The 17,940-nt window shown below is 51.3% G+C and overlaps 4 protein-coding genes across 4 annotated transcripts; all 4 read right to left on the reverse strand.

Annotated features, from left to right (window-relative positions):
* Positions 1-542: 542 nt before the first annotated feature.
* Aspvir_008589 (putative GABA permease) lies at positions 543-2,255 on the reverse strand (the record flags this gene model as incomplete). The annotated part of the gene is made up of 3 exons (XM_043271757.1): positions 543-1,464; positions 1,516-2,076; positions 2,152-2,255. The coding sequence occupies 3 exons, from the start codon at positions 2,253-2,255 to the stop codon at positions 543-545; spliced, it is 1,587 nt and encodes a 528-aa protein (XP_043127692.1).
* A 2,607-nt stretch (positions 2,256-4,862) lies between these two features.
* Positions 4,863-9,446, reverse strand: Aspvir_008590 (putative jumonji family transcription factor; the record flags this gene model as incomplete). Its single annotated transcript, XM_043271758.1, has 5 exons — positions 4,863-6,822; positions 6,935-7,988; positions 8,051-8,964; positions 9,027-9,124; positions 9,189-9,446. 5 exons carry the CDS (start codon positions 9,444-9,446, stop codon positions 4,863-4,865), a joined length of 4,284 nt encoding a protein of 1,427 aa, XP_043127693.1.
* Positions 9,447-11,864: 2,418 nt separating this feature from the next.
* Positions 11,865-14,510, reverse strand: Aspvir_008591 (choline/carnitine O-acyltransferase; the record flags this gene model as incomplete). Its single annotated transcript, XM_043271759.1, has 4 exons — positions 11,865-11,989; positions 12,046-13,980; positions 14,038-14,067; positions 14,123-14,510. The coding sequence occupies 4 exons, from the start codon at positions 14,508-14,510 to the stop codon at positions 11,865-11,867; spliced, it is 2,478 nt and encodes an 825-aa protein (XP_043127694.1).
* Positions 14,511-16,451: 1,941 nt separating this feature from the next.
* On the reverse strand, positions 16,452-17,464 carry Aspvir_008592 (uncharacterized protein; the record flags this gene model as incomplete). Its single annotated transcript, XM_043271760.1, has 3 exons — positions 16,452-16,519; positions 16,574-16,866; positions 16,920-17,464. 3 exons carry the CDS (start codon positions 17,462-17,464, stop codon positions 16,452-16,454), a joined length of 906 nt encoding a protein of 301 aa, XP_043127695.1.
* Positions 17,465-17,940: the final 476 nt, after the last annotated feature.

Here is a 17,940-nt window from a genome sequence, read left to right on the forward strand (position 1 = left end):
GATGATCGGAGCGGACCGCACGAGATCCCCAAGCTTCCCCGGATTTCAGCGCCAACAGCAATTGGGTACTGGATGGAGTGGGAGGTGAAGGGGTTATTATGATCGGAATTTGAGACTGAGATTCTTGTATCAGATGTTGTATTCTCCCTTTTTTGTGCAATTGGCGGATGATAAGACAGGGGTGGATGCTGTTGGCTATCGTGTCGTGGGGAGTCGTGATTGTTAGATGTTTGCCCGAACAGGTTGTACCGCGGCTCTCGGAGTCCCTGACAGCTGGGACCTGTGATTGACAAATGACAACCAACAGCTCCGCGTCATCGTCAACAGAACACTTGACAAGTTGCGTTTCTAGTAAATCGGTTTAATAAGTTTATAGTCAAATGAAAATGCTTATGCTCAATTGCACTCGTCAATTCACTTTATGTGCCTAGCATATTTATTGTGGTGATACATATAGAAACATATGGGTGACTCGATGGATACCCTCATCTGCACCAGGCCAAGAAAAGAGGTCATAACAAAAAGGAAAAACTAGTACAAGATCATTGCTCCGCCTTCTTCATGGACATCGATCCATCTGAATATGCATTCTCAGCATCTACAACTGCCTTCCCTGTCATCACAGGCTGCGCCCTTACTTCTTCGGCCGACGCAGGCGGTCCGGTGAAATGCTTGCGCGCATAGACAAAGTACCAAATAATGCTGATCGCCGCAAACCCAGCAAAGACAACGCTGGCGTAGTTCATCGAGGTGGCAGTCACCGGCAAGGCGACAGGCATGCAGAAGAGGACCACAGCCAGGACAATCCAGCACACTGTGACTGCGTTGATCGCATATCCGAATGCTCCGAGAGAGAAGGTAGACTCCTTGAGGTCCTGGCGCCCACGGATCATGGAAATGAGGATGGGGAGACCGTACGAAGTCGACAGGCAGATCGTAGCGACACCGGTGAACGAGTTGAAGGCGGCGGTCGAGCCAAAGTAGATCAAGCCCAGGAGGCAGTTGACCGCTGCAGAGAGCAAGATGGCATAAACGGGCACATCGAGGCGCTTGTTGACTTTGCGCCAGATGCGGAAGCCGGGGATGGCCCCGTCACGGGCGAATGCGTAGGTGCAGCGACTGGCAGCCGTCAGGGAGCCAATGCCGGCGAACATCGCGATGCCAAGAATGAGGAACAGCAATCCGAAGCCACCCCCCGCGGAGCCAGTCGCTGTCTTGAATATGAGGCCGATCGGTTGGCCGCTGGCCACGCTGAGGAGGTCCTTCACGGTTGGCAGAACGAAGAGAATGGGGATCAGGTAGATGAGACCGGTGATACCGGCGGCGATGACCGACAGGACGATGGCCTTGGGGACCTCGCGATGAGGGTTCTGCACTTCTTCACACATGGAAGCGACCATGCCGTATCCCGTCAAGGTGTACGCTGCCTGCAGCAAACCGACGAAGAAAGCCCATCCAGAAGGCCTAGCCAAAGTCAGTATTCCCGTACTTGAAAGGAATTGCGAGACCACTCACCAACCACTATCCGACGCATCGTAATGCGCAAAAACAAACGCCGCATCCCTCCGATTATCCGCCATCGTTAAAAGGACGATCAAGATGATGATTACACTAGCCGCCGTCCAAAAGATACACACTTTGTTGATCAAGTCCAAGTACTTGGAGAAGAAGATGTTGACGATCGCACAGACGAGTACCACCGCCCAGAACATCAGGATGGTCTGCCAGGCATTGGCAACAAAGTCCTCATTCCACAGCGAGATGGCGCTCAGGATCAGCTGGCCGGTCGAGAAGGTGATACTGAGCGTGACGGTCCAGTTCCCCACGAGCGTCAACCATCCATCAATGAAGGACATCATCGGGGCCCATTCCTTGGTTGACAGCATGGCGCTCCAATAGTACACGCCGCCGGCGGTCGGGTAGACAGCGCAGATTTCGGCCAGGGAGGCGGCGATCGCGATCGAGATCAAGGTGACGAGGACCCAGCCCCAGATGATGGTGACGGATTGACCATCTGTCAGGGTGATGTACATGGTGGTGCTGAGACCAAAGGGAGCGGCCATGATGGCGAAGGAACTGTTTGGACACGCGAGGGATCAGCAGCTGCACCCATGCCACAGAGGGGGATAAAGTCATGTAGAAATCACGTACAGGCCGAGAATACTCATCATGCTCAAATTACGAGGCAATTCGCTCTTGTAGCCCATCCTGGCCAGCGCCGCGTCGGCGCTGGCATCAACGGTGGCCTCGTGCATGGTGCGGGGGGGCTTTGAGGTCAATACCGATGTATGTCAAGTCAGAGGGTCAAATTGTAGGTTTCAAATCAATTCAGTGATTTATTCCAGTAATATTAGGGTGGTGATGTGAACACAGAGTGACCCGCTATTGAGACGATCTGGTCAAGGAGGAATGGAAGGGGGAATGAGTGGATATTTGAAGACAAGACAAGACGATAACATCTCCACTAAGTCTGGCCAGCTAGATAAAACACGAGATATAGACGAGGAATAAGCTCCCGCCGTCCATAGATAACTACAGAACATGCTAAGGGAGGGTCCAAATTCCACAGTGGACGGTGTCTCGTGAAGACTTGGCGGGAAAGGAATGGCCTCGACCCCGCATATCAGCGATGGAGACGGTGGATACGACCTGGATAGATACTGAGCCGAGCTGAGAGGCTGACCCTCATCCAGAGGAAATCTGGAACTGCTGGAGAAGCCGATAAGCAGCGGACAGATAGCCCAATTGCGGCCGGTGTCGGTCTCATGAGACCAAGGGGCGGTCCGAAAGCGCGCTTTGTTGCGGGAGCGCGCTGATAAAGAGCCTAGGTACTACATACTGTAAGTAGTCTTGAATGATATTATTATTAGGTTTATCTATGATGTCGATATGATTCTGCTATCTCCATGAAGAGTCAGTCATGATCCCAATTTCTAGCCTCATGATAACCATGCTATACAATACTTGAATCTTTAAACCATTCGACTACTAGAGAGGTGCCTAGCGTAGTAGATAGTACTCGTAGTGAACACAATCAATTCATGACTAACAGACTTTCCTCCACCCTAGGAACTATCTATCCGGTACCGCCCCAGAAGCTCTAACTTTCTAGACTACTTTCTCTATTTTGCGGAGGAGATCCATCCCATAGCCCAACTCCAACATCCGTTGTCAGGAAAATCATGGATGCCACCGATGGTTGTGGGATCTGGACCTTTCCCCAGTCTCGACCAAATACCCCAGATTATCTTCCTCCGCGGTGGAGCGTGCTACTTTTAGCCACGAGTCCATGAGACGCTTAGACGGGGCGCGATCAACGTGCCATGGACCCATGCTGTGCTTCTCTTGGATGCGGGGTGGTGGTTAGAGACGTTTCATGGACTGAAAATCCAACCTTGCTTGTTGAGGACGTGTTCGTAAGCAGGTCGGCTTGCGCCTGTAATAGCACAGGATATTCCGCTAGAAGATTTGAGGTGTTGAACACATTCAGCGCCATCAGGTACATACCTGTACTGGGTTCGGGTAGAGAAACAAGGCCGCCTAACCATAGAGTGAGGGTACCGGAGAAGAATTGAGCATGTAAGATTAGAGGCCTCACATAATTGCACTCGTGTTGGACACAAGTATGATTTAAAGAGCAATTTGAGTTTCAAATATCAGTTCAGTCCAGCTACGGAAAGAAAACCCTAGGTAAGAAGCATTAAGCTATTACCAAATTTAACTATAAGCGGTAAGTTGGCGATCGTCGTACCATGGCGTGCTTCTCGCATGTAGGGTGGACGTGATAGTCATTGCTCGACTGCACCTAGAACGGGGTTCAGGCCCTTATTGCTAAAGTTTGTGAAGAGTACAAAAGCAAAGTGCCATACTAGCTTGTTTATTCACAGCTATCATTCAAAATACATCATGTCGACTGTCACACATATCGGTGACGGCTGCCACATCCGCTGAGCGCTGAGATCACCCGACCTTCTCTTCTACGGAGGAGAATCAAAGTCTTGATGCCTTGATGGGATGGTCGGGGTTCAGCAAGGATGAGCGCCAGTAAAGGAGAAGATAGGAAGGGAGTTTTGGAGGGGGAACTAACGATAAGGAACAGGGGCAATGACACAGGAGGGGAATTAGGGGGTATCAAAAAAGGGGACTCGAGATAGAGATAATTCATCACTTTATCTCCTTTGTGCTTTTTCAAATTTCGCTTTGGGTCGTGTGTTGCGAAGTCCACATGATCGCATGCGAAAAGTAGGTCCAATAGATCGGATCATGCTTGAAAGACCCGGCACGGTGAATGAGGACGACAGGGAGGGAAAGAGATGGGAGAGCGAAGAGGCGCAAAAGGCGATAGCATCATCACAGAAACAGTCATATAAAATGAGGGGCAAGACCCAAGTGGGAAGGTCAGTGGCGCAGTGCAGGCAATATGGGACAAATGCCAGAAGCCACGCGATAGGTGTGCCACAGTCTCATACTGGAAAAGAGGGAAGATAGAGAGGATCTCAGTTCCAGCTTGCTTCCCGTCTGACTTCCATTTTGCTTGGCATCTGCTCACTCATTGCCGCCTCGCCCTTCCTTTGGTCCACAAAAGAAGGACGACTTCACTTTCAAACCTCAAGCAAGGCCATTTAAGTGCAAGGCCTCAAGGTGAGTTGCAACCAGCCAGCTAGCGTCAACTCCGCTGTGAATGGACCAGGACGAGGAGGGATGAATCGGAAAGATCGGAAATGTCGACGTAAAAACGCATAACGAAAAGAGAAAAAACGCCCAATCATGCAGTCATCAATCCAGATAAATCGTTACATGAGATGATGTAGCTCATAAGCACGCATGTATAGAAAACATATCTATCATGCAGGCACCTTTCATCACGGGCTGAGCTCCGCGCAGATGTCATCGGTGCCATCTAAGCCAAACCCGGCCATGTCGACCGAGTGTAGAGAGCCAGGCCCCCGGCCCAGCGATATGTCAGACGAGGCATAATCGTGCTTGAGCCGCTCGTGAGGTCCGAAGAATGGTCGATTCTCCTCATTGGGGGTGTTACCATCTCCGGCTGCCCACGGACCGTGTTGCCAGAACCGAGTGTTCGCCTGTTGGTCACCGAAAAGGTCATGATGATCGTGGTGAGCTTCGGGCCCGTGACTGGTGAAATCATTGGGCGACTGGAACCTCAGATGCGACCGACTGAAACTGGAGCACGGAGAGTCTGCGTGGAGGGGAAGGTCGAGACCAGACAAGGGCAGATCCTCAACCGTAGTGATGTCAATAGTCGGATTCTCCGTTTGTTGAGCCAGCGCCGATGTAAGTCGAAGGTTCGAAGCCGAATTTTGACGGCTGTGGGGGGCCGAACGCTCGATCGCCCGCTGCACGAAGCTGCCACAAGTCTTGAGGATCTTCTCTTGATCTTCGGTAGACAGGCTGGCAAAGTAGTCGTTTGCCAGGGAAGGCTTGGGCAGCTCTGGCGCACATGGGATAAGTTCGTAAGTCTTCTTGGCGTACTCGGTGAACCCGGATGGCATATCGTAGGGAGACTGGTAGACGGTCGGAGCCTGAGCACGCTGTTGGTCAAGGTAAGCATACTTGCCGGCCAGTTTGGCCGAGGCAGCGCTGCCTTTGGCAGTAGCCTCCTKCTTGATATTCTCCGACTCTCTCTTCTGCAACACATCCAACCGCTCGCGGTGACTGACAAGCGAGAACCGGAGCATCTGCAAAAGTCTGGTGACTTCCTCCGATCGCATGTTCAGCGGTTGCAATGGTAGCAAGGTCCCATCAGGGGCCCTAGGCTGTACACGCTGCTGAGCCATGGCAAGCTCGAGCTTTTCCAGGCCATTCGGTGGTGGAACCGAGCCCATGGGACCCAGCAGCGTCTCAACTACCAGCTCAGGACTGACGATGGTATACCCGGCGAAGACATTGGCATGGTCGGTGATTTGCGCCAGGCGACGGCGAGCAATGAGCTCACGAACATTGGCGAAGGTATTGGCGGGGAGACCATTGGTGGTGGGGGTGGGGGTGTTGTTGTTGTTCTGCTGCTGCTGCTGCTGCTGAGATTGGAGGGGCTGCGGAGAATGGTAAAATGGATGTTGCTGTTGTTGGTTGTGGTGGTTATGTGCTTTGAGGACTTGCGGGTACGGAGCATGGCGAGCGGACTGATTTGGTAAGGTTCGATAGGCCGACGGCATCGCAGAAGCAGCAGCAGCAGAAGCAACAGTCGAGGAGGAGGAACGAGGGGCAAGAGCAGAACGAGGAGGGGCAAGAGGAGGTCGCTGCAGCAGGGAAGGGCGGTTGGCAGCAGCAGCAGCAGCACTGGCGGCGGCAGCGGTAGCGGCAGCAGCAGGAGAAAGGAGGTGGTGGTGCTGGCGAGGAGGAGGGGCAACAACGGCAGACGCAGACGCATACTGAGGGAAATGGTGGGGGTAAGAGGGGAGCCGGGTCACCACACCGCCAAGAGACTTGACGCTGTCCAGGAAATTCGAGCGCGGGTTGTGGACGGACACACTAGGGTTGTGTGTATATTGAGCCCTACATTCGGTCGATGATTGCCCCATGTAATACCATATCTGCTCGCCCTTGTTTAGGTCGACATGCAAGGGCGGTGGGGCAGAGACGTGTTTAGTTACGTCCACCGTCTCGAACTCAGCCCACTGATACGGCGATCGTCCGTCGCCAAACGGAGTTCCTGCCACCGGCACCGCCGATTCCAACTCCTTCCGCGCATCGGGCTTGCGAGCGAAGTGTGCTGGCAATGGCTTTGTGCCTGGCGCCAGAGGTGCGAAATTACTCTTGCGTACAATGAGTAGCCATCTGTATGGTAGTTCAATTACGTCTCTGAATAATCGATGAAGAGAGAAAAATATTGTCAGCCACAGAGTCTGTAAATACTCCCGATGGGGAAATTTCAAAACAATCACAAAAACAGAGACAGTTGAACCAAACTTACCCTCGTGGAAGAATCTTCACCAACAGAGTTCGTTCCTCGGGCCGATTTTGCAGTACCACTGCACCGTTAATCTCCTTGTCTGCCTGGAATTGCACGAGATCTCCTGCTACCAGCCGTTGGGCTGTTGCATTAACCTTACGGTCATAATCGGCTGCATCGTTGGTCATCCAAGTTGGCCTCTTTTGGCGATGGTATTTGCACTTGAGGTCGACACTCGGAACCGAGTACTGGTTGCCGTCATCAGCGATCACAGCGATGGAGCCGTGTTCGACTTGGACGCCGGCCAGTAGAGCACATGTGGCATGGTAGGATCGTGTACACTTTCCGAAGTTGCATTGGAAGCAGGCACCGCGGACCTCGCGGCAGAAGAGACATTTGAGGCCCATTCGAGCCTTGGGAATGTAATCAATATCACATACCACTTCCTTTCCGGACTCGTCGCGAAGGATACTGGTCTCTTCGGTGTACAGGGCACATCGTCGGTGGGCATGAGACTTCCCGTCTTCGGTCGGAAGAAGGTCTTCATAATCCAAGTCGTTCGGACATAGCATGCAGGGCGCCTTTCGAGGGATCTCGACGCTGACTCTCATACGCTTCGCTTTGGTCGTTTCACCAGGATGCTTGCGTTTCCGACCGCGGGTTGACGTCTTTTCAGGTACACTGCGGGGCGGTGTCAAGAGATCCGAAGCACCTTCCATCACGTCCATGTCGCTGTCGAAGTCACCATAGTATTCGGGTGTTGCCTCTCCGCGCAGCTTCCGCTCGATTTCGTCGACATCAATCCAGACGCTGTCCGCTTCACAGTTGCATTTTTTGGCCACGCGACCGTAGTCGAGCCATTTCTCTGTCGCGAAATTGACAGACTCGGCACAGTTGTAACCCAGATTGAAGCCAGAGTGGTAGCCGTACGGATAGGTGATGACGAATTCGCCCTCATAATGAACCAATTTGTTCACAGTGATACCGTACTGAGACTTCAAGAGACTCGGCGAGACAAGGTAGGTCTTGTGGCGAAGAAACTGGTCGCAGGATTTTGCATCGCTGGGCCAGATGCCTTGAGGAGAACGTGTCAGTATCGCCACAGCGTAAAATGAGGCTTGAGCGGTGCCAACTTACTCTTCATAACCTGTTCAAAGCGAGGAGCGTCCTCTTGCGAGATACTGTACCATTGTTTCGGAGCACCAAAGTGAATGTAGTTGATGCTGTAGAGATCCACGTCTTCCAGATGCCATGCGAAAGTAGCCTTCCACATTCCCAGATAAAGGTAGGCGGTGTTGACGCCAGGAACCGTTTGTCCTATCACATCCAGCAAATTGGGTAACTTGGCGACGTTCCATGATGTAGTGCTGTCGTCGAACAGAGAACCGGGCATATCTGCTCCGTATAACGGGTTGTTGAACATGAGCGATTTCCAATAGGCAGTCTCCAGCTCCTCACAACGTTCTTGCGTGTATTCTTCCTGATCGTGGATGCGGTAGTCGAAGTGTTTGAATGCTTCTTCATCGACGAGATCGATGTTTTCGCCCTTGTTGTGCTTTCTTCGCGCAGTTACGGACTTGGGCTGTCTGCCCTTGGGCTTAGCTCCGGGTAACGACTCGCCATCGCTCAATTCCTCTGACTTCGTCTCGACAGGGTTAGACTCGGGTGACACGGGTGTTGGAGGACCTTCCGGTTTCGTCTTCTCAAGGACATCGTCTGCAGGCGGCTCTTCCTTCACTTTCACCTGGTTGGCTCGCTTTGGTGGCCGACCGGGTCCACGCTTTTGCGAACTTGACCCGGTGGTCTGAGGTTTGGGAGCTGCGGGGGTACGTGTGGCTCGTTCCTGATTCCGACGTCTCTCGCCTCGCCGTGCAGGGGGCTGATGACTGCTCTCCTCGCACAAGGCTTTCCACTGAGGAAGATTGTATGTCCGTTGTCGTTCGATATTCGCCTGAGTATAAGTGCCGTGAGAGCCGTGGAATTCCTGCATGATCGGATTCTTCACACGGATTTTCTTGATGGCTTCGTCCAAGGGCGGCTGAGCATCAAGCCTAGATTGAGAAACAATCAAAACCAACTCTAGAACAACAAAGGAAGGGTTCAGGATTCCTACCATTCCTTGGGAGGAATAACCTTGACTATACCCGACCGCATGCCGTAATGGTCAACTTTACTGATGAACGACTGGAAATCACGAAACTGTTCCATCGTCTGCCGGATGTCCCGTCAGCCCGTGATTTGCAAGGAAGGTATTCCATAAGATCGCAAGACTTACCGGCTTGAAGACAGGGATCTTGCCGCCGCCATAGTAATGGTCAGGTTCAATCACGTCTTCTTCTCCTTCAACCGAGTCCTCAATTTTGACGGCAGAGACACCAGGATCCAACTCGAGGTCCGAGAGCTCGGAGGGAACACCGTCTGGGGCCTCTTTCTTGCCGTTCGCGCTGTGCGGAGGTGTTATGGAAGCGGCATCGTTCGGACGACTACCGGTGAGGGAAGCGAAAGGAGGTTGATCAAGCGCTGCCGCCATCATCTCAATCAAGATGTGAAAACTAGGACGGGATTTCGATGAAGATAAGAGCGCCGTCGTCGGAAACTGCGACCGCTGATCGACGGCGAGAAAGGGATTCCCAGCGGTCGGGGAAGGGAGTGTTGAAGGTTGACGAGCTGAGAATCAATCTATACTGGGGTATAGGAGGATCGTCAACGTTGCGATCGTAGAGTTTCGTCCTTCCGATATCTTTTCGATATGTCGCTTAGAGAGAAGGGGGAAAATCCGTAGCAAACGGGTGAAAAAGTGAAAGCAGCTGGTGTTGAGGTTTGGTTCCTGAACAAAGGGTATATTTATCTCAATGACAAGAAAGCCATGGGAACAAAGGGAAGAATAATAGGCAGGCAGTGCTGGATGAAGCGATAGAGAATTAGCAAGTCAATAATGATGAGATTGATATCACCAGTATTAGGAAAGGCCAAAAGCAAGCAAAGCAAAGGCCCCTCTCAGTCTCCGGTCTGCGAGATTGGAGCGAGGAGAGTTGCCGTGTTGCAGGACCAAGAAGCAAGTGATACGACCAACGATTGCAGCTAAAGGTCTAGCGGAAAGGCGATGTGGGAAGCTAAGGGCAGGGAAGGCAGGAAGGGCAGAGAACCAGAGATAGAATGGGCCAATGCCAGCGTCACGTCGAAACAGGTCGATAGTGGAACCACCGGACAGAGCACGATGGCTTGACGCTTGGAGAACCAAAAAACTTGAAGTGGAATTTGCAGGATGGGAAACACCAGTGAGATCCAGAGAAGGATGGAAGGGATGCGTGCGGGTGGAGAGCTGTGGATTCTAGTGATTCGAAGAGTATGTAAGATGATGATAGCCTGAGCGCCTGAAAATCAACCCAAAGGAGTCTAAGGCACCCAACTTGGCAGGGAAAGTGGCTGATAGCCTGAAAAATATGGTGACAAATTGACAATGAATAGGTAAGTTACAGGGGCTGTAAGGAAGGTAACTTTGGCGGCTGCGAGTAGATCATAGCACGTCTCCGGCGTCGGAGCCTTGAGGTATCAAAGTAAAATCAATTATTGACTTACCTGGCAAATATCTTCAACAACGAGAATAAAACTCGGAAGAAGGCCGGGTTCTCTAGTGACAACCAGTACTACTGTACTTGTGAGGCCAATACAGAGTGCAACCAAGCTAGATCATACAACAATCGAGGCATAGCTTGTGCTCAAGGCTCAACAAAAGGCGCAGTCACGTGTATCACGTGACGACACTGACAACAATAGCAACCCTCAGGATAAGATCTACACGCACAGAGCAGCAGCAATATGAGAGGTACAAGGCTGCGTAGTAGTTCGGGTACCAGCGGACCGGCAAAAAGCACTGATCTCATCAGTCATCAGCACAGAGGAGTCTGATTCGACAAATAGGGAATTAGCCGGTGGTAAAAGCGGCAAGCTTCTTTTTGGGCTGGCATTATCGTAACTCCGTATCTATCCACTACCTACTTTGAAGCTCAGCTCGTATGAAAATATCAATGTCAGTAATCGCATGGTCATGAAACAGCTATGGCTGTAGCAGAATCATATGTTTCTCATTAATCTCTGCTAAATGAGCCCTTCTAGCTGCTAATCAAATCACATGGTCAACACTATTCAGTCTCAATTCGCAGAGGGAACAACAGTCTGCAATTCCTATCAAGCCAAAGGTCATAGGATCTCTGCCTGCAGCTTTGGCCAGTATATCCTCACTTCTAATAGCTAACATTTGATTCCAAATACCAGGGCTGAAAGTCTCAGACAACTAAGTAACGGTCAAAGGTAGCAGCGACAGCTACAAGCAGACATCATAACAGCAGTAGCTCAATTGTCCTCCCACCCGCGCATACTACTATTGCCTTTGGTTAATCTCCTCGTCCCAGAAGCTAGAACTCGGCAGTGATACACCTCTGCACTTCGAGATCTTGTTCGAGGTCTTGTAAATCTGTGTATAAGAAATTCTGAGAGCGGCACTAGGCCATCATGGCACAACGGTCTGCTGGAGAAATCGCGAGAACCCCTTAAAATCTGCACCTAACCTTGCTTGCAGAGAGAAGAGCCTTAAAGCTCTGCGTAGCCCTTGCATGATATACTTTCTTGTATGTAAGTGCCATGGTATGCAGGTCGGAGGTTTACTACATGGGTTGAATCACATGACTTCGAAGCATGCTAGTGGATATATCGCCAGGCCAGATCCAGCTGTGCGTTGTTGGCTGGGCAACTTTGATGTCTTCTTGAACAAGAAGGATATTCTGCGTTAAGTATTATATAGAGGACCAACAGCTGAGGGAGATCTCAATGTCATTGGTATATAGCTATACACAAATCATGGCATCATGCACAGTAAAAGTGAACAAACGTCATATATGCGCCAAGTCCATATGAAAAAGAGTGTCATAGTTAACCAGTCACCAAAATAACATCAGTTTTCATTTAACCGCAGCTTCTTTCCGATGAACCGTCGTTTCGCAGGCTTATCGGCTCGCTCTCGGTCGACACTCAACCCTTTAAGAGCATGAAGCAGCATGCCTGAGTCAAAGAAGCCATCTATCGGTCATTGTCAGCGATTGTCTTTGAAAGGAACAACTTCTCGAGAGACTTACATCCACCCATGCCATCATCCTCGATATCGCCGCTGTCCGTAGTTGGCGTATCCGTGCCCCGTTGCATCGAACCGCTGTCGCCGCGGACTAGCCGGCCCCGGCGATTATCGTTTTGGAACCGCTCGGCAAGCATCTCCAACTCGCGTGCCCTGCTTGTGCGAGGGCTGATCGCCTTACGGTTGGTGGCGCGGAGCAGCTTCCGAATCTCGTACAAATACGACTCCAGTGTTTGCATTAACCGGGCAGTCTGCCGGTGCTTGGACGAGGCACAGATCGAGATAGAATCCTCTTTGATGATGTAACCGATACCAAATCCATCTGCGGATGTCGGTCCAAAACCGAAGTGTCGCAGACTCGGGTTGCCGCAGTTGGACGTTGACAAGATCGTGTTGTTGATTTTGTCCCAGCCGGGATCACTGAAGATGGCCGGAGTGGGCGGCACTGTGCGAATACCGCGGTAGCTATAGCCGTTTGAGGACAGGCCATCCTCGGACATGGAGGACGACGTTTTGGGAGAATCGATGGCCGATCCGTTCTCAACAGGGCTCGAGTATCCGTTGGATCCACCTTCGACGCTATTGCCCGCTGACGGACTGTCCTCGTCGAACGATCTTTGCCAAACAGAGTACAAGGCATACAAATGGCGATCCTGACCCTGTCCCTTGGAGCATTCCTTGGTGATGGCGGTGTGCTTTTCAGTCGCCTTGCGAAGAGCGTTGACCTTCTGTTCTGCAGGGTTGTCGCCCCAAAAGGTCTTCACAAAGTCGAAACATTCATTGGTGACCGTTCGGATGGCTTCTGTCCGCCCGTGCAAGAAGAATTTGGTCATTGCTGGCTCGTAAGTGTTTTCGACGCGACCATACAGTCCGTAATAAGCGGCTTGAAATGCCATCTGCACAAAGGCATCCGGAGAGAAGCCCATCGAGGTGATGAAATTCTTGCCGTATCCTTCGAAGTCAAGGACCGCGAATTCATGCTGCTGGAGGAGATCGGCAAGATGAGACTCGGCAAACCGCAAGGCAATGCTCAACTCGGGAACCATGTCCCACTCGAGCTTTCGCGGTGTTGTGCTGACATTGCCAAAGCTCCGGGGGTCACGCTTTGAGGGATCAGGGCTGGCAGTTGCCCAGAGCGACGGGGCTTGACCGTTGATTGTCTTAGCGAAACGAAGGATCGTGTCTGTGTACACGTCGCTAGCGAAGCGCAGAACCGTGTGGCCGTCGACACCAGTGTGTTCGAAGTTGATACCAGCACTTCCGTTCTTGCACACAATGATTTGCAGTTTGTCGTACCACCGGTTGGTACAGGTACCAACCTGGACACCTCTGACGACCTCACTCGTACCACAGAGCATGTTGGCGCAAAGCTGAGACGTATTTTCCGGTTCGGTATCGTCCAGACAGAGAGCAAACAACGCTGTGTCGACAATGTTCAGGCACTCCCAGTTATTGGATCCCTCGTCCTTGGTTAGGATATCTCTCAGACCCGACCATATTTTCCGATTCTCCGTGCTGAGAACACCAAGGGCACGCTTTGCGGCATCCTGTACTGGCGTTTGTTCGGCGTCGCCAATGATCACCTGCAGATTAATCGCAATATCCTTTTCGCTCATGATCAAGTCGTTGTTATCGTCAAGAACATCAAACCAGTAGAACTGACCCCGGCACAAAACAACTATGTGTTTTGCATGCGGGTCCTGGCTGATCATACATCCATTTTCGGTGGGTACACGCGCAGTTCCGAATAGTCGAGAGTACTGGTACATGCATAGTGGTGTTCCTCGGACCGTATCAGGTGGAAGCTCCTCACGCCTGACAGCCCGAACAAAGGAGAGAGCGGACACGACGAGTGATGCCGCCCGAGTCACCTGATTGTTCCTGGCAGGCGTGGGGTCATCTTCCAGCAAAAAGAAGGGGTTAAGATTCAAGACAACAGCTGTGACCAGGTCAGTTCAGTGATCGACTGCTGTAAGAAGAATGAAGAAGTTCTTACGATTGTCATAGTTCAAGTAAGAGTCGTACCCTATGTGGCTGTATGTTAGTGCAGTTGGATGCGACGTGGTACAGCGAATACATACAGAATTGTTCAATGTAACTCGTTTTGGACGAGGCATAATTCTTCAGCTTCTCCTGAAGTATAGGACCATCTGTCTTGAGGAATACCTGAACAGCAGCCTTTGTTTCTTCCTGCTCTCGTGGGGTTTGCAAAGGTGATAGTGCTTCGAGGTATTTCTTGCATGTGCTCTCAAGGTCAGGAATAGGCAACTTCGGCAAGGAATCCTGATTGGCAAATGTCAAGCCCTTTTTCTCACAGGACTGAGCCGGAGCTGATCCGCCATTCACCGATGTTGGGTTGGAGGGATTAACCCTAGCATCGACGCTTGGTTGAGACGAGGGGGCTTCCATGGCGCCTCCCAGTGTCTTTGGAGCCGTGAAGTAACGGACTGCCATGGACGAGTAAGACATATCGTCAGCTGAGAACAAAAAAAGCACTAAGCGTAACGGCAGGCGAGGAAAGTCGGAATGGACAAAAGACGTAAGGCGCTGCGGTAGAAGTAGTGACAATCTTGCAGGCAATAAGATGGCATGGATAATCGCGTACGCGTACTGAGACTCTCGTAGTTCAAAAATACACAAAACAAAATGAGAGAATATAACGGGAAAAGGCTACACTGTTATATGTGTAGAAGAGTATAGAACAAATCTCAGTGTATACGGGCCCCACGGGGGACGGAAGGCCGAGGGTGTGGAGCATGTGCTGGGGTCCCGGGACGAAAGGAAATATAGCGTCAGGCAGCGGGAAAAGGGACGCTTACAGTAGTAAATCAGATAGAGGGATAGCCTGCAGCGGTTGCATCAACCACAGTGGACCGCTTGCACCGGCGTCCGCGTCCGAGGAGTTTGATGGTCGTATGCGTCGGGGGAACGGAGGTGCTTGACGGCTGGCCAGGTAGCTTGGGTTGCCAAGAGATGCAGGTTCAGAAAGCACATGAAGCACACACCCCACAAAAGGAAAATATAGGATGACCAAAAGATTTCGTAGAATCAGCCTGACAGCAGTTGAATGATTGTGAAGAACGAACTGCTAACTGACATTCCTCGAGTTCTTGAGCTGACAATGGAGGGGTGTTGAGGATTGACCGTGTGACGTCTGCAGGACAAGACATTGATCAGAGGACGTAGTACCTACCCAACTATGAACCCCAGATGTGCAACACAAGGCAATTCAATAAGTCAAGGCGATTATCAAGATGCCGTGTAAGAGCTTATCCGAGACACCGTGCCGAGAGATGATAGTGAAGTCTGCACTGCAGTGATACAGCAAAAATAAATATCAGCCACTGGTGCTGACAAGGAGCAAGGGCCAGGTAGCGAGTCTAGTCGATAATCTACCTCACAGTAGTCAAGCGCTAGGCTTTAGATAGTTCGACCGGTTGGACGAAGGGCTAGTCTCGCTCAGGATCTGATGACGTTTCGGGCGAAGGGAGCGGTGACAAGATGTCCGTCCAGTCTCGTGCAGCAATCACTTATCCACGGTACCTTAGTATTCCATCATTCCGTGACTTTTGATTGCACTGCAAATTTGGATGCGGGGAGCTCCTACCTAACTTTAATTGACAGGTCACGTGCTGCTTACTTCAGCGCCAGGAGGTATTGCAGCCTTTGCAGGTTTCGTCAACTATAACTACCTACGTCCCAATGAGCTGCGGTCTGGACGCTTACGAGGTTGAGGGGCACAGAGAAGACGCAGATTCTGCAGGGTAGGGCGTTGCTTGATGTTGGGGAAAAAATCAATTCGCTTCAAGTCATGTCGTACTCTAAGCAAGGCGCCATTTCATGAGATCATACTCCAGCAAACACCCAAAAATAACAAGCTCAATGGTCAAGTTGCTGGTACTGGTGTACCAGGAAGAAGAATATTCGAACGGATAATATCCACAATTGAAGTAGAGGCAAAGTCATGTTCATGTCCACGTCGCCTGGCTCATGGCCGGGAATGTGGGCACTCGCAGATCTTCCCGGCGAAGCAAGGAGGAGCCTTGGCACAGTAGACAAAGTTGGATGCGACTAGCAACACGAAGGAAAAGTGAATGCAAGAAGGTTTGCTCAAAAATGAAGAGAGATTTTGTACGAATGGCTGACAACTTCCAGAAAGTCATCCCGTTCTCGATTGCAATTTGCGATTGTAACTTCCCACACACGCGTAAATCGAACAGTATCCCATACATCAAACAACCACTTATGATCCTTAGTTCCATGGATATGGTCCCATTTGAAGCTTAAACCCCACGGGCCGGGGTCAGAGTGACTCCTTTCGTTAAACGCTAATGGAGGAATTGAATGTCATGCAGGGTCCGGCAACTTTCTTATCACAGTCGAGACTGGGAGATCCACGGGATTGGCAGTTTACGCCCAGTAGGAGGGGTGTCCAAGCGGCTGGCTGACGTGTTTACCATATTCGCCCTCATAGTTGCCTATGTACATGTCAGAACCGACATACCCCAAGGGATAAAATTGACGACACTTACCAGGAGGGTAGTAGTTGCAGACCATGAAGGGCGCTGGCGAAAGGGTTGTTTTTTTGTCCTCGTCGAGGAGGACATTGCAAAAGACAGTAGCACAGCCGACGGAGACCGTACTGTTCCACACGATCTGGGAGAAATGGCCCCACTTGTCGAAGTTTGGAGGGTTGTCCATACCGTAAAGACCATCGAAATCGTGGAACTCACCGTTGTACATCTCATTGGTGATCATCTTCCCAACCTCATCAGCCGAAACACCGATTCCGATGTTCTGACCATAGCCACCACCGTCAATGTCACTAAAAGGGGTTAGCAAAAAAGCGCAGTTGTTGGTTGGGGGCCTTGTACTTACGTGTCGTGGTGGAAGACACATTCGGCGGCAAGCTTATAGGCGCTGGACTCGAGGGTGGTGTTCCAGGTCAGGGAGTTGGCCGAGTGGTTGCTACGGTGGATGTTGTGGTTGTACAGGACGGCAGACTGATAAGCATTGGTGGCACTAGCAGCAGGGGCAGTGGTAGAGGTCGAAGTATCAAGGGTGGTGGGTTGCGCAGCCTCAGGAGCCGATGAGGTCCAAGCCGAGGACCAGGCAGGAGCCCCAGGCAATTCGTCCACAATAGGAGCGGAAGAAGGGGTAGGGATAGGGGCAGCGGATGAAGCCTCAGTCTCCAGGAGAACAGGGGCAGGAGCAGAGGCGTCGCTAGCGACTGTCTGGACCTTCTGGATGGGGGAGCAGGCCGGAGTTGAGGTTGAGGTTGAGGTTGGGGCAGGCTGGTAAGGGAGATAGATGGTCTTGGTGACGGTGACGATAGTCCATTCAGTCACGTAAGACCGTTTGTCGACAGGCTTGGCCAAAGCACCTGCAGCGCAGACAGCGCCGATCAACCACGAGTAACGCATGATTCCGGAGCTGGCTTTTCTAATTCCCGAAAGTATGAAGCGATGTTTCAACAGTTCAACTGTGTAACCAAATTACTTCTCCTGGAAGTAAATCGACGAGCGGATTGTGGAGAGAGAAGGAGTGGTTGTTAGTAGGCAGATCGACTGCGGACTGATTTGGAGAAAGACGCTGAAAGTATTGGCCGAGTATGTACTGACTGGCAGACGGAGGTATAAACAAAGGAACGACAGCCGTGATGACACTTTTTCTAAGGGAGCGAAGAAAAAGAGTACGCCACAGGCGGAGGACGAAGAAGAAAGAAGAGTTGAGCGTCAAGGGTGAGGACCAAAAGAAGGCAGTGGGAGGGATGAGAGATAATATAGGACGCCTTGGTAGTCCAGCTGTAGTGGCCAGCAGCTTCAGCTAGTGAATATTTAGTGAATTGCGCCGTGAAAGGGGAGATAGTAGCAAGAGAGAGAGAGCCGAGCGGGGCGAC

Source organism: Aspergillus viridinutans (assembly GCF_018404265.1).
Source record: "Aspergillus viridinutans IFM 47045 DNA, scaffold_7, whole genome shotgun sequence".
In the NCBI taxonomy this organism is placed as follows: domain Eukaryota; kingdom Fungi; phylum Ascomycota; class Eurotiomycetes; order Eurotiales; family Aspergillaceae; genus Aspergillus; species Aspergillus viridinutans.